This window comes from Lagopus leucura, unplaced genomic scaffold (assembly GCF_019238085.1).
Source record: "Lagopus leucura isolate 7727_CA_CO unplaced genomic scaffold, USGS_WTPT01 Super-Scaffold_1, whole genome shotgun sequence".
NCBI lineage: Eukaryota > Metazoa > Chordata > Aves > Galliformes > Phasianidae > Lagopus > Lagopus leucura.
In genome coordinates, this window is record NW_024962250.1 from 969,783 (window position 1) to 985,982 (window position 16,200).

The 16,200-nt window shown below is 35.5% G+C and overlaps 1 protein-coding gene across 6 annotated transcripts in view; it reads left to right on the forward strand.

The window, feature by feature from the left end:
* Positions 1-14,693, forward strand: part of PPFIA1 (PTPRF interacting protein alpha 1) — a 55,631-nt gene extending 40,938 nt beyond the window's left edge. For 2 of the 6 annotated variants that reach the window (XM_042895027.1, XM_042894676.1), the window contains 11 exons: positions 2,448-2,529; positions 2,647-2,847; positions 3,666-3,728; positions 4,304-4,330; positions 6,079-6,254; positions 6,337-6,434; positions 7,409-7,584; positions 8,047-8,115; positions 9,692-9,857; positions 11,039-11,109; positions 12,332-14,693. In XM_042895027.1, coding sequence (XP_042750961.1) covers positions 2,448-2,529; positions 2,647-2,847; positions 3,666-3,728; positions 4,304-4,330; positions 6,079-6,254; positions 6,337-6,434; positions 7,409-7,584; positions 8,047-8,115; positions 9,692-9,857; positions 11,039-11,097 — 1,117 coding nt within the window. In that variant the 3' untranslated portion in view covers positions 11,098-11,109; positions 12,332-14,693. The remainder of the gene's footprint in view (positions 1-2,447; positions 2,530-2,646; positions 2,848-3,665; positions 3,729-4,303; positions 4,331-6,078; positions 6,255-6,336; positions 6,435-7,408; positions 7,585-8,046; positions 8,116-9,691; positions 9,858-11,038; positions 11,110-12,331) is intronic. The other 4 variants (XM_042894814.1, XM_042894747.1, XM_042894888.1 and 1 more) reach the window with 4 other exon arrangements.
* The last annotated feature ends 1,507 nt before the right edge of the window (positions 14,694-16,200 follow it).

The window sequence follows — 16,200 nt, forward strand, 5'->3', positions numbered from 1 at the left end:
CTGTACTGCTGATGCTGTTTGCCACCACTGTCTTAGTGCTTCCTGTTCACCATTACAAGCTTAATGCTGTATTAACTAAGAAGGAAGGCTACTTTCAGGTTAAGGTATCTTTACTTTAAAAAAAAAAAAAGTCATGTGCGAAGTTTACATACCTATTAATGCTACATACGAAAATTACACTATTGGTCTGCCTGAAGTTAGTGTATTTTCATTTCATTTTTCTACTGTTGCCTTTCAGTTTTTACACCATAGAACTCTTTGTCATTTCTACCATTATTGCTCTCTTCATCGCCTTTACTTTTTTTCCTTAGTATTTTCCTTAGTGTTTATTCTCAGCTTCTTCCAAATCTGTTACCTTTGATTCGGACCAAGAAACTTGGATTACAGCAATGCCATTTGGCTACAAGTTCTAGATTTATTTTCCCATCTAGTGACAGTGATGTTGCATGGAACTGCTTCATTTCCTTGTGGGTCGGAGCATGCTTGCCTGCTGGGAGCCATTGTAAATACAGTTACTTCAGATGGTTTTCGAAGGGCCACTTTGTTCACTACTACTGCACCTGCATTTTTTATATTGTTTTTCTTCCTATATGACCACAATTTCTCTATGGCTGATGTTAGACTCTTTTTGAATATATCTGACAACTAGCTTTCCTCAATTTGTCTCCCATTCTAAGTAACGCTCAACCAATTTTAGATGCCCATCCCTTGGTTTTGTTACTTAAATTCCAGTAGTCAGCTGCCCCTTTGAGATCTGGTGTTTCAAGTTACAAAGTGGTGACTATGTATCTATCATCTGTTAACACTGAAAATGTCATTGCAGTAGACAAAGATAATATGAGGATGGATTTTGCACCCATTTAAAAAAAAAAAAAAGTCTAATTGGATGATGTGCCACTAAATTGATATGTCAGTTGTGCTATTTATGTAGCTTGATCATTCATTGCTGGAGCACAGTGATTTTCTGGTGAAGCTGGAAGATAATTTTTGGAAAAGTGACATTCCCTGCTGTAGGCAAAATGTTGATGCATCTCTTACAAATGCCAACAGCAGCTACTTCTTAATTCTTCCCAAGAGATGTCTTGAAATTTCGGTTTAATAATTTCCCATTTAAGTGAGTTTGTATCTCTTACTGTATATGAACAAACTCTGCATATAACATTCTGCTTCATGGAAGCGTTACTTTTTGGATCCATTAAATAATTCAAGTAAACTTCCAATAAACATTGTTTTGCTTATTTTTCTACGTTTACTTCCATCACATTTCCTTCCATCAACACAACTATTTTCTGCATACAGTAATATGACTGCATCATAACTTCACCTTACTCTTTCAGTGCTTTCCCTGTACTGCTCACCTCTAAATCAATTACTCTTTCATAGTTAACCTAAAGCATGCAGGGAGGCTATTGAAATGACAGGAAATTACTGCAGCAATTCTCTGAACTGCATGCCCCAGAAAGCTTTGTGAGCCAGTAGGAGGAGGGGAGGCAGTGCTCACATGCCTGCCTGAGGTCATCTTTGGGATTCTCTGAGCATATCTGTGCTCCTTTGTCACCAGTGCACCGCCCTCACTGCATGAACGAGTTACTATACTTAACCAAAAGGACAACAGAACCACCAGTTTCAAAATTTAACTGCTTTGGAAAAACATTGTATTCCTTTCTGGCAAATACAGCATTAAGCATTTTAATATCTTCTTACCAAGCAATGTTTTATAGAATCTTTATTTAAAAATTAAAAGCAGAAAAATACCAAGTAATGCAAAGCAATGCAATGTATTTAGGGCTGATGATTTGTGAGATCAATGTAGTGTATGTTCTGTGCTAGGAGGAAACCATGATCTGTTTTTACTTTAGAGATATGAATATTTTGGAAGTGTACAAATCAGTATTAGCTTTTAAAGTCTTCTCTTTTTTGTAAGTGTAATCTAATTATTGAGCTGCTAATTGCTGAACACTGTTTCAGCACTATTGGATTTTAAAATAGGTATACTAGAATGGCTGCTTGTAACCAGCTACATGATGGCTCCTCCTCCGATTTATTTCATTCCTTAGTAGCGTGTTTAGCTGGAATGAATTACTGGGAGGTTCTAGAAAACTGCAGCAATCAAGAGTCTAACTGTCAGAGATAAGTCAGACGTCTCCACCTTGTGGTGGCAGCTTTGGCCTGAGTGTCAGTAGTGGTTTGAGACAGGTTTTTCTGTAGTTTTCTTAAAGGCAAAACCAGCATCTCTGCCACACAGACATTCCCTATCCAGCTCAGCTTATTTCTCTATGTAGTCCTTGTCTATTTCTTGTGACTGCCTTACTGGTTATATCATTGTGCCTCTTAGGCTGGGAAGTGAAGAAAAATGGCTGTTTGCAAGAAGATAGTAATTTGATTGCAGTGTTAAAGTTACTGTTTACACTAGTTTTTGTTATTAAGAACTGTTTTTATTATCATAGGCATGAGTTGCTTGAGGAAGCCAGAAGACAAGGTTTACCTTTTGCACAATGGGATGGACCTACAGTAGTTGTATGGTTGGAGGTAAGCAGTCCCTCCAAAATAGGTTAATAATGAACATACTTATTTTTAAGGAACTTAAGATTTTGGGGCCAGGAGTGCTTTCCAGATTTGGTTACTACTGTTTTTTTTTTGTTTCAGCTGTGGGTAGGGATGCCAGCCTGGTATGTGGCTGCGTGCCGAGCAAATGTGAAAAGTGGTGCTATTATGTCAGCTTTGTCTGATACGGAAATACAGCGTGAAATTGGAATTAGTAATCCCCTGCACAGACTGAAGCTGAGACTGGCCATTCAGGAGATCATGTCACTAACAAGTCCGTCTGCCCCTCCCACCTCAAGGACGGTAAGGAAAGTGATCCAACACTAGATGTCTTTCAGAACCATTAGAATTTCTAAATCTTCTTTCATAATTATGTAACTGAAAGGATTTGAGCTTCAAGTAAGAATTTCTAGAAACATCAAATCACAGGGAGAACAACTTTTCCTCCTTTTCTGGAAATTAAGAATGTGGTGCTTTCCTGAAGTCTAGTTTCTATTAGTGTAATTATACAATTAAAAATACTTAGAATACTTATTTGTCTCTCCTTTTAACCTCAGAAACAAAACATAATACAGATGATGTTCACGTGTTTGTAGAGAAATTTGTAAAATTGTTTGTAGTAAAATAGAGGCTTTTTAAATCCATGTATACAGGGCTTTTCATTTGGATTAGTAATTCATATTGTGTGGAATTAGGGGTCCACTTGTACCTTATACATTGTGTTAAATTTAAACACTGAAAGTTGAATTCCATCTCTCAAGTCTGTGTACTCTACAGTCTGAAGTTATTTTTGGGATTTCTGAGGTTATGTACAAGACTACAAATACATGTTTTGGATTAGAGCACAGTCAAATGTTGGTACACTAATTACATCAATGAAAGTTATTTATCATGTTCAGTTGTGTAATATCTTTGAAGAAAAAGTGATCTGTGTTAATGGCCTTTTATTCTATGCTGTCATGTTAGATAGATTGACCTATACTTAAAACTTCTAGAAACCATTGCTTTTGCCCATGCCTGCTCCTTATATGTACCGATTGCTTATATGTTCTGCAACCTTTCCTCTTTGTTACTGCTTTCCTTTCATTGGATGTGATTGGTTCACTGTGGGGTCATGTTAGACCACGGGAAATGTCTGGGTAACACATGAAGAAATGGAAAATCTTACAGCCACACAACAAACGGTTAGTTTATGGTGTTGCCACTTCTGTTCGTTAGAGTGCTTTTCCCACTTTTGAACTACTGAACCAAGGGCCCTTTGGTCTTCTTTCTATCCTTTTTAAAAAATTAATGCATTACAATTCTGCATTGTGGCTTTTTCTAATCATTAACCTTACAATTTGATTATTGATGTGTTTTTTTTTTTTCCAGATGGGGAAAAAAATCAACATTGATAAGACTGTTTAAAAAAAAAAAAAAAAAAAAAAAAAAAATTAAAAAAACCACACAAGCAACAAACTTTCTAGAATCTGTTTAAAAAAAAAAAAAAAGACTTGATTTAACTAAGAGATAAAATTGATCTATTTGTGCAGAAATTTCTCTATTTCTCTTCCAGAAAAGTTGATCAATAGATGGTTTTCCAAATTCTTATGGGACAATGAGTGTCTTCTGTATTTCTCACAATGCATGATGCATGCACTATGTAGATTTTCTTCGTATGCAGTAGATTTAGAGTTTGCAGTGCATCTTTAACTTTTGTCTCATTACTAAACTTAAGTACTAATATGTGTGTTCTTTTGCTTTTCTAACCACGTAACAGGAAGATGAGGAGGGAAGCTGGGCTCAGGTTGGAAACTTTATGTAATATTATAGACTACGTGCAATGTGTTGTCATAATGAGCACGAAAGAATCTGATTTTCTTTGATTGCCATTTCATGGAGTGACTCTTGGTGTAGAATGGGGACTGGGAAAGAGGGAAACTACATGTTTACATAGTACAGAGTTACAGGATACACTTATGTTTAGGCTGTTTAAAAGCGTTAATGTTTTTATACAGCTCACAAGATGTGGTGGTTCATCATGGCAAAATTTGTAAAATATTTTTTATTACATAATGTATCACAAAAAATTATATATGTGGCACTTCTAAATAGGAATGGTAAGGGAAAAATATTCCAAAGGCTTTCTTATCATTAGCTTTCAAAAACATTTGTCCTCAAGCTTTTGAATATCCAAAATGAAGTTACTTATTGAGTATTGTGGTATTCTGTTTGTGTTTAACAAACTAGATCAAATTAAAATTTAATGATGTAAAGCCTTGAATTTTTTAATGGGGAAATGGCTCTTTGGGGCACCAGTCCAGTAAGAATATCTGTTGCGTACAGAAAGTTCTTGCTCAACCTGGCCACCATCACAGGTGTACTGCATACTAAGCCTAGACAACTAAGAAGATTTCTGTGCACTAATTATGTAATCCCCCTTGATTAATTGTTTTCCCTTCAAGTTTGACAGATCCTAATTGTATTTTCAGGCATTGAGAAAGTTCAGGTGTTTTTATACAGGCATATAAACAGAAATCAGGATTTGCCCGTGACTTATATCTTTGGATGGTACAGTCTCTTCTCATGTGGTCCCCTTCCAGTTTAAACCTGTTCAAGTCCCATTAACTTTTTCTCAGGTGCTCGTTTGCAGATTGTCTGTGTTAGCAAGCATGGCTTGTATCCCTATTACAAAAATAATGTGCTTTTTCAATTTTGTTACCCAGTGATGGCTTGAAGAAATACATTTGTGTCACCTTCTTTCTAGAAGATGTTTCCTCTAGAGAAGAAATAAAACTTAACTTCTGCAGTAAAAATAAGTTATTTGCCTTCTCTTTTGAAAAAAGAGAGCTGCTGTTTTTTGTTGCTTGAGGAATGTTTAGATACCTAGTTTCAAATTGTTTTCTGAAGTGTTCTACAAAAAATGTTTGGTGATCTGCAGATCTGTATGAAGGTGGAGTCTAAATGGAGTCTAGCATTATAATGAGGGCTAGCAATTAGAGTCATTGGTTCTTATATAGGGAACTTTTTAATTTCTGCTTATATAATTGGGACCTGCTTCTGAAAACTGTTAGGCATATTAGAAAAAAGCCAAACAACTACAGTTATTTTTCACCCATCATGTAATTTTGTGCTAAGTAATTTTTTAAGAAAGTTACTTTTTCTGCTAAATTTTCAAGAGACAATATTTTCAGCACCTTCACTTTTCAAGAAACGCTGCATTTTCAGCTCAACAAAATGAAGTTCTGGGAGTCTTGCTACTAAAACAGTTACACCTTAGTTTTTAAATGTTGTTGCATAATTTTTTTTCATACTCTTTAAGATGATATATATTAGGGCAGTTTTACTTACTGATCTGACTGTCTGGGCTTGCTTTTCTTCATGAAGATAGCTTCTTCAAAAACCTACATGTACTGTTTAATGTTTTTGATGTGTTTACGGAATTTTTAGCGCTATAAGCATTGTTTTATCACTTTCTTTAAAACATATTGTCTAAAAAAGCTTTTCTCTGTATTTCTCATTTTAATAAGCTTATGTTTTAATTCTTAAAAACAGACATTAGCATATGGTGATATGAACCACGAGTGGATTGGCAATGAATGGCTCCCTAGTCTGGGGCTCCCTCAGTATCGCAGCTATTTCATGGAGTGTCTTGTTGATGCTCGAATGCTGGATCACTTAACTAAAAAAGATCTACGTGGCCAACTTAAAATGGTGGACAGTTTTCACAGGTAAATAGGTTAAGCTGGACACCAAACATCTACAGCAAGTATTTTGTTTACCTCTAAATAACTTTTTTTCCTTTCTAAACAGAAACAGTTTTCAGTGTGGAATTATGTGCCTAAGAAGACTGAACTATGATCGAAAAGAACTTGAAAGAAAAAGAGAGGAAAGCCAATCTGAAATTAAAGGTTGGTGACCAATAGTTAAGTTAAAGGTTAATGACTAAAGTTTTGTCCTCAGTCTGAATCCATCCTGCTTGCACCATTCTGCCTCAAAAATGTTTTGGTTTGATTGGTATAAATACTCCTGTGTAGTGTAAAAACAAATAACAACAACACAAAACTACAAACCACCAGAAACCTATTAAGAACATAATTATTGTTTTGATATTAGTGCTGTACAAGTACTAATTTATGGAGTTTGTATTTGAAAAAAATGGCAGTATATTAACAGTATGTTGATCTTTGAACTCTTACAGTGTGAATGTCCTTCAGCAAAATTCAAATACATTTCCTTTCCACTTAGAATTGCAGAAAATTATAGTAGTGTGTATACAAAAGTGTGTGCTACTAAATTGAATGCTGTCAGAACTTAAAGGTAAATAAGATTATAAAACATTATAATAAAGCTTTTCTGTTCAGTTTCAATAGGAAATGCATTAAACTGCTATTGGACTTTCGAGTTGTACAAAAGAAAATAAATATTTAGTCTGTTGCAAGTAAGGTTAAGCCACTTGAAAATGATAGTTTAAAATACAAGATCCATGTTGATTCCTACCTGCATGAACACTATTGCCCAACTGTACTTTTCTCATAAATAATGTGACTAATCTCCTCTGTAGGCAGAGAGAGGAGGTTGTGCAAGATCCAGTGGTGATGGATGTAGCAAAAACTGCTGACTGGAAACAATCCATTGCAGTCCAAACATGAAGTGTTGTTGTCAATTCAGACCATCTCATGCACTCAAAAAAAGCAGGGGGAGATTAATTTGTATCCTAAATATTAAATAACAGAATTCCTTTAGGGCTACTGCTTAGCATCAATCACAGTGAGTTCTGCATACATGAATATCAATCCCTACACCAACATGCAGAACAAGAAAGGACTGTGTTTTTTTTGTTCAGAAAAGTCTCACTATATAAATCAAATTCTTCCCTGCATAGATGTCCTTGTGTGGAGCAACGATAGAATGATCCGTTGGGTGTTGTCCATTGGTCTCAAAGAATATGCGAATAACCTTGTAGAGAGTGGAGTTCACGGTGCACTTGTGGCCTTAGATGAAACATTTGATTACAATGCGTTAGCTCTCTTATTACAAATACCGACGCAGAACACACAGGTAAGCAAGATTTACATTATGGTTGGTGGGTATTTTTTTCCCCTTTAGAAAGGATAAAAATGGAAACAACTATTTTTTTTTCTTTTTTTTTTTTTTTTAGGTAAGTGCGTGTCTTTGTATTCCTGGCTATTGGAAATGGAAAGTTGTTCCTAATCGTTTTTCCTGTGAAAATAAAAAACGGAGCTATGCTTTAATTATTTTCCACTTAGTTACAGTTCTAGTTGTTAAATCTGCTTGAAAAAAAGAATGCTGTTTGCAACTTTTGCTCATATTCCATCTTAGTGTAAAACGTATCATTTTTTGTTGTTCATGTTACAACTTAGAAAGCTAAACCACTCTTACTTTTCAAGTGTTAAGAATGTTTAATACTCTGATTAGAAGATCTTCAACAATTTGTTTTAAAAGAAATACAGGCTCCTGAAATTTTAACAATCATTTTTTATTTCATACTCTAAATTTTAGGCTCGTGCTGTTCTGGAGAGGGAATTTAATAACCTTCTCATTATGGGCACTGACAGAAGACTTGATGAAGTAAGTTTCTTGAGCTTTTGAGTTGTTCTGTGTTTCTAGGAATTATATCCAAACTGCAAAGTCAAAGAATGTAGCTTGACCCTTGTCAATTTACTGACAAAATTGTGACCAAAAAAAGGACTTGTAAATTTGTTGTGAATTCTTGGATATGGCAGTTTTTGTGTAAGATAACTTTGAATGTGAAAGCATGAGGTGATTTTGCAAGTTTATCCGTAGCTTGTGTAGTTAAGCCTACTAGCAGCACAGTTGTCATTGAATCATTCTTTCCTATGTAAAGTGTGGGGAAAACAGTCACTGGCGTTGCAGGTCAATCAAGTATAACTGAGAAGGTCTGTACAGTACAGTTCAAACCTTTATCCCAAGTTACTCAAGTTATCCTTGAGTTACTATCTGTTAATACTAGTATGGAACAATGACCAGAAATGTTTGCTTATCCAAGTGATTCTTATTAGACAGTCTGTGATTTACAGTGTACACGCATTATTCTAATGTAAGTAGTACAAAGCTCTAACAAGTTATGTGTGAGAAACTGCGTTGGTGCAGCCTCACCTCAAGCATCGTTTGCAGTTTTGGGTGACAGAAAATAAAGATACAAAACTACACTTGTTTAGCCCTTCTATGGCACATCCTGATAGCCTAGTATGTATCTACACTAAGCTTTTAATCATCTCTACAGAAAACAGCCTGATAGTTTTCTGAGTTATTTTTCAGTAGTGATTTCTCACTGCGGGAGATGGAGCTTTGAGGGAGGGGTGTTCTACTCTATTCTGGTTACAATGAGCAGCAAAAGTATTTGATTATGAAGATCTTTCCAAATAATGAAGGCACGTGTCTCCTGATTTTAATTATAAAATGTAATATATTATATAAAACAGCAATCCAAAGATAGAATTGTTTCTAAAGGTGAAATTGACAAGTGTAGATTCACAGTGGATATAGTACGTTGAATTCATTGGATGAGGCGTTTTTGGGCAGGGTGATTTAAACTGTTGCATTTAATTATAGTGTGATACTTCTGAAAGATGCAGATATGTGAATGCAGAAAGAATCCTTTGGGAATCTTTAAGTTGTAATTACCGAGGCAATTAACCAAGGCTCTGAACGGCAGTATTTACTACTGCTGTTCAACTTTTTTCTCCTCACTCTGATTACCTCAATTTGTAGCATAAGAACATGCTATAGTTCTATCATCACTCCTGTAAAACAAAATTTAAAGTTATAAACAGCTGTTCAGCTTAAGCTGAAGTGTTCTTAAATAGCTTTTATGAGATGTTCCATTTCATATCACTCATTCTTAGACGATACAATGCAAATTACTACAAATCGGGAAGTAAAAACATTTGAACTACAAGGGTTTCCTAGATGTGCCAAACACCTGAATTTGCATAATTACTTAGATGAAGAGCCTACACTCCAGTAAATGAGCACATATTGTTGAAAACAGTGACCCATTGCAATTGAGCTGTTGAAAATTAGGTCGTTCAATGATGATGTATTTACCTAAATTGTCAGTAATCCTTTTAATGTTGGTAACAGTCCTAAATTTTTGAACTGCTAATGTTTATCAATTTAACAGGATGATGATAAGAGCTTTAGGCGAGCACCTTCATGGAGAAAGAAGTTTAGACCAAAGGACATAAGAGGTTTAGCTGCTGGATCAGCAGAGACACTTCCTGCAAATTTCAGAGTTACAACCTCAATGTCTTCACCCTCTATGCAGCCAAAGAAGATGCAGATTGATGGTATTTACTTTGGATTGTTTTAAGCATGATGCACTTTCTTGCTTGAGATTATAGGGAAATGAAGTTCAAATTAGTTTTTTTGCTCTGTAAAAGCATCTGCCTTGTGCATGATTGTATTTGTAACACTGTTTAACCACAGAGTGCTTTGTAATTTCAGGAACTGTGCTAGATAAGGAGGTTCTTTTTACTTCATTGGAATAACAAAGATAATTATATTCAGGAAATTTTATTAAACTGGGAAAGTAAAAGGGCATTTAGTTAGAAGTCTTGTAATGTGACGCATGGTTTTGAATTAGTAGCAATTAGACCAATTTAATTGGTCCCACATCTGAAATGCAGTAAAATGCATTCAGGAAATGTTATATCTCTCAGACATGAGAATATTACAACTTGAGAAAAAAGTACATTCCTCCCCCCCAGTGGTCATTTAACTATTGAGTGTATTTGTAACCACTATTTTAGAATTATTTATTAGAATGATTTATATGGATGGATGTCTCCCTTCTCTGTATGTAAAGGGAAAAAGAAAAAGAGGGAGCAAAAACACTGTATGAAAAGAAAAAGAAACAACACTTGGAAGTGAGATCTGTCAGAGTAATTATATTGTCAGTTTAAAACCAGTCTCTAATACCATGAGAATAAATTCTCAATTTTTCTTACAAAACAAGTAAAAAATAGATTGAAAATATGTTTAATTGGAATAGATAGGATGTGAGTTTCCTCATAGTCTGTCAGAGTTGTCCCAAGTTCTGAGGAGTATATTGGAGTAAAAATCAAACAACCACCCTTTACACCTGATATTATTACCTTTACTACTTAAAATGTGAGTTGGTTTACATTAAAGATTTTCACTAGCACAAAACATCTTCCAGAATTCATATGAAAAACTATGTATAAATAAAACTTTCTTACATTAAAACACCTCTTCTTACTGTATTAGAATATATATATACACACCACTGGCAGTTCGTGTGCCAGTTGGCATGCAGGTCTTTTTTAGGATTCTTTTCAATAGCCACAGAAACTGGAAGTGAAAAATATATAAACTGTACAGTAAATTTAGATTTTCTAACTTGTAACTTGTCAGTGAGTGTAGTAGCTATAATCACACTGCTGTGGTGGTTTTTGAAAACTAACATGCATGCTGTGTTCTGCATGTTTTCCCATGCTTCTTGAAATAGGCAGTGTATCAGGAACACAAAGATTGGATTCTGCTACAGTAAGGACCTACTCCTGTTAAAGCCTTCTTCTGGTGAGTAAAGTTGATAGGTGTAATGGTAAAGCAGCTATTTATGAGTAAAGTGTCAGGTGTTTTAATAGAACGAATTTTAAAGGCTTTTCAACTTGCAGAGTAGATTGTTCAAAATATAAAGCTTATTTCTTACAAAGACAACTGAGTTTCAGTATTTTCTTTTGTACATTGTGATATTCCTCTTTTTTTTTTTTTTTTTTTAAATCACCTCAGAAAAGATTATGCATGCAAGTGATTGTGTAGAAAGCGCTGAAGTCAAAGGTGAAGTGAAACAGCTAGTGAAAGTGGGGAGGAAGGGAACTAAATTAGGGATATAGTGGAAAGAAAACTCAGTTTGCGGTATTGTGATTCAGATTCTTTCAGTCTTTGCTTGGTCAAATATACTGCAATATCTTCCATATTGAAATTTTTATGGGGTAACTACATTGATTTCCAGTTCTCAGATACCACTGCGATTGTTTAGTTTGTCTGTTTGGATTTAGTTTCCTGCAGTCCAAGGTTTGGGTAATTGTGGAACAGTGGTGACAGTGAAGCAGCTTGATAACAAAGGATATTTAAACAAAAAATGAATGTCTTCCGGCTAGTGAATAGACATTCAGTTCTGTCGTGAGGATGTGGCTTGATTTTTTTTCTTACAAACAAGTTTGGAAACTAACATTTTTGACTGTCGGGTATAGAAGAAATCCAATAAAAAAATATTCTGTCACTAGCAGTTATCTATGGGAATAAATTGCCCATCTCTATCTCTTCTGTGTACAGTTTCTTTCTTTCCACCAGTAAAATCCGTACCAACTCATGTATAGTGGCTGCCTTTTCTTCAAATCCTGAACCTTTTCACACATACAGGTTTAGCTCTAAAGAGTTCTCAGCAACTAAAACTATGTGGATCTGTCAGTGTATATAATCTCAGGGGTTTTCTTAATGTTCTTAGTTTTAAGACATCAAAGTTTAGAGTCTTCACCCATATACACACTAGAAAATTCTCAGTGTGGAGGATTATGATGCAAATGACCTAGAATGAAAAATCTAGGAAGTACTTGACCTCGTGCTTTACTTTGCAACTGAAATTAATAATATGCAATGAAATGGTATATGTTGTGGCATGGCAATAATTTGGTGCATGACTGCTACACTACTGAGTTGTTTGTGAGGAACTTAGCAAATGGTTTGTGTTTGTTTTAGCAACATTTCATTCTAATCCAAGGATTTCTTTATTTTGCAGTTTACCCACACTATTTCTACCGGTGATATGCAGCATTTTGAACATTTGGAAAGCGTAACCTGTTAATACTTCTTAAATGGACACTTTGAGATATTTTATTACAGAGTTTTTAATTAGCAAATAAATTCATGAGTACTATAGAGAAAATATTTTAGAATCTAAATGTTTCTTATATTTATGTGACTTCTCATTTATATAGTTACTTACTTTTTTCTGTTTCTATTCAGTCTACAATGAATCATTGCTGATTTTTAATCTAATTTTAGTCTTTCCAACTGAATGTACTGTAATGCTTGTATGTATATGTCCCTATAAATAATGTAAGGTTTTTGTAAATTATGCAGTTACTGTAATTATCATTGTTTTTTAATAATGAAACTGAAGGTGAAAAGAATTTTAATACCTTTGTAAAAGTATCATGACACCAAGCAGTATATATTTTGTCTTTTGGAAATGTTAGCTAGATCTGAAAACAAGTCCAGCTTTTTTTCAGACAAGCGTATGTTGTTTGTTGAAGGTATGGTACATAATTGTTCTTCTTTTCAGAAGTGTACCTTTCCACAAAGGAATTGTCAAGCAGTGGGAATTTGTCTTTATTTAAAATATAACTCGTTTGAAAAGCTGGGAAGAACTAGAACACTATGGAACACATTTTAGAAGTGATTGCCTCGGTCACAACTCTGTCTCTGCTGTATTTGTATAGCATATCTTCACAGTGACTGAGAACCAAGCCATAAACCAAGAACTGTTTTTCTTAACTGAGGAAGATAGACTTCATAATAATTCCTGGTTGTAATCCACAGGCCACAGAGAGTGCTTTTGTGCTGATCTTTTTTTGACTGAAAACACTTGTGGAAAGATGCTGGTAAAACTAATTTTCATGGACCAGTCATGAAACACTGCAGTCTCACGTCAAATGACTAGTGAAAATGAAGGTACAGTGTGCTGAGAACTAAAGCAGTGCAACTCCTAATCAAGGCCTTACTTTTCTTACGTAAATCATATTTTGTGTTTTGTAAACTTGTTCTAAAGAGTTGTCTGGACTTAAGTTTGAATGGTTGTAGCCATTTTGGACTGTATGAGTAGAAAAATGTATCCCAACACTTGCAAATGGCATATTAAAAAGCCAGCAAGATTCTGTTCAGATGGTGCATTATTTATTATGCAACAATATATATATAGCATGTCTTTTTTTCTTATTTTGTTTTCCACTTTTAACTTGCTTGTAAAACAAATTCATTGTTACTGTTCTGTTTTTCTATTAATCTTGTGTATTTTCAGATTATGTAACAATATGTACAGTCTACTTTTGAACTATTTTTATCACAGTATTATTTATTGCTTTCTTTCAATAAAGTACTGATGCATTTTCCACTGCCAATAAAACACTATTGAAAAGCTAAAATCTAATTGTATGCAGGCAGATACTTTTTGCGGTGAGTGGATATTTGTCAATAAAGCATCTTAATGATTCTTTGCTGCCCTGTACATCTTGTTTCACATGAAGATTCTTCTCCAGCAGGAAAATTTTACATTAGAAGTGACTTTCTCTTGGGAATTGTTCAAGTTTGTGTTGAGACTTTTTTGGACAGTACTTCAGTACTTTGACATTAGAGCTATGATTTACTTCTTTTTTCACCCCACAATGCCCTCCTCCCTCCAATGAAACTCTAATATAACTTCACTGTATTTTGGTCAGTGTGATGAAAATTGAAGTGCTGTTACATATAGCAGCAATTATTGCTTTGTTAATAAAATGAAATTGACAGTAATGATATTTGGGGGGAAGCATAGGAGTCCAGGGAACCGATGAAAACCTGGGTCGTAATAGGGCTGCTTATTTCAATTAAGATATGTTGTAAACCATTTCTTGTGTAAAAGGGAAGAGACAAATAAACTTGCTGAGCAATTGAAGCGTATTTCGTCATGTCCTCTAGATCCAGAGCAGGATGTGGAATGCCTGGAATGGAAATACTGTGATCAATGCTTTAAACGTCGTTTAGTAATAATGACTGTCTGTTTGTGTTGCTGTCTGATAAGTGGCAGACGTTTATATTTTCTGAAAAGCTATCTTTCTGGAAAAAAAACTAAGGTGAAACTGCAGAAGGAAATCTCGTCTCACTGTTTAGCAAAGCAGGTAGAAAAAATAGCGTGTGTGTCTCTGGTTGCTGATATGATGGTAGGCGTATTCAAAGTCATGTACTGTTGCTTCTCAAAAGTGAAAATGCAGAATAGACTGGTAAAATGGGAAAATGTGGTTATTACTTTAAGGCTGTGAACCCTGACTGTTACGGAACAATGGAATCAACATGAGAGCTAGAATAAAAGTGAAATAGAAAAAGCTTTCAAAAAAATTGCAAAACTGTGTGTTGGTTTCCTTTGAATTACATGGCAAAGCTATCCCTATCCCAGGGAAGTTGAGAAAAACACTATTTTGTTTTAATAACTCCCCACAAAGAAGGATATTGCAACTGCATGTGTAAAAGGCACATGGAGTAATCTTTAAATCTTGATTCAGTGATTTTTTTTTGTTGTTTTTTTTTCTGTAAATGCCAAATGTCTTTAAAGGCTTCAATTGTGAAGTGCTATGAAAACGTGTTTTAAAATGTGAGAACCCTTTTTTATTTGCAATAAAGATGATTGAATTACCTGAGGACTTTAAACTTTTTTTTTCACATTAAGAAGGCAGGTAAATATCAAAACAGTTAGTATAACTTCATCTCTATTTTTTCTAACCACTATAAAATTGGAAGACTAGGTGGTTTTTGCAATGTCTGATGGAGAGCAGTAATTTTTCATGACAGAAATGAGATGATTCAAGGCTGAGTTTTTGCTTGGCTTATGCCTGCTTGAAGTCCTAATGAATTTGGCTGGCCTTTAAAATGGATCTTGCCTTCAAAACACCAGGGACTGCTATGGGATCTGCTGGAACTAAGTAGTCTGGAAGGAAGCAGGGATAATTTTCAGGTACAGCGTTAAATTTGAAGAATTAGTTGAGAGATGATGTTTTTGTTGAACATAGTAACTACTTTGCCTTCAAACGGATAATGTATTTCATTTTTCAAGGTTATGGTTTTGGTGTACTGGCTAACCTCAAGTAAAGACGTTATAAATTTTACTAATGGTGGTTGTTTGCAAAGGGCAGCAAATGGAGCCTAACTTAAATAGCAGCATCTACCCTTATAGGACATTCTTATAGGAATGGATAAAAGTGCTGGGTTGATATTCCTGCGTGTATCTTAGAGTGAGTTCAGCCCAGTTTTTAGCTCTGAATGTAGAGTAAGTTCTGTTTCATATAAGAAGAATTGAGGCTGACACTGAGCAGACTGCCTTCACGTGACTGGAGGAGCTGGTAAGTCACGCTCCTGCCTCCAATACTTTGCAAAACTCTGTTTGCCTGGATTATTTCACATTGTGTGTGTTACATATGTGTATTTTTCTCCCACTAGATACGTCATTCCTCCTGTTTCCCCCTCCCCAAAAGATAATAAATCATGGGCAAATATTTAACCATCAGGAAGGCAGTGTCCTGCTTTCAGACCTCAAACATGAGGGTGGGGGTTTTGTTTTCAGCACCTATTCGATGCAGACACCCTGTGAACAACCACGGGCGGGCGGGCGGGCCTCTCACCCCCTGATAAGGGAAGCCCCTCAAGAGGCACTGTTATAACTAAATGAATTTTGAACGTGATCTTAAAATTCCTGACAGGGCCTTTTCGAAGCCGCAGCCCGCTCTCGTTTGGTTTGCACCGCTCTGCCAGGATTCTGGGCTAAGGAAGCGCCCCGGCCGGCGGGGCGGGGCGGCGCGGGCGGCCATCTCCCACCTGGGGCCGCCCCGCCGTGCGGAAAGAGGAAGTGGGAGCTCGGGA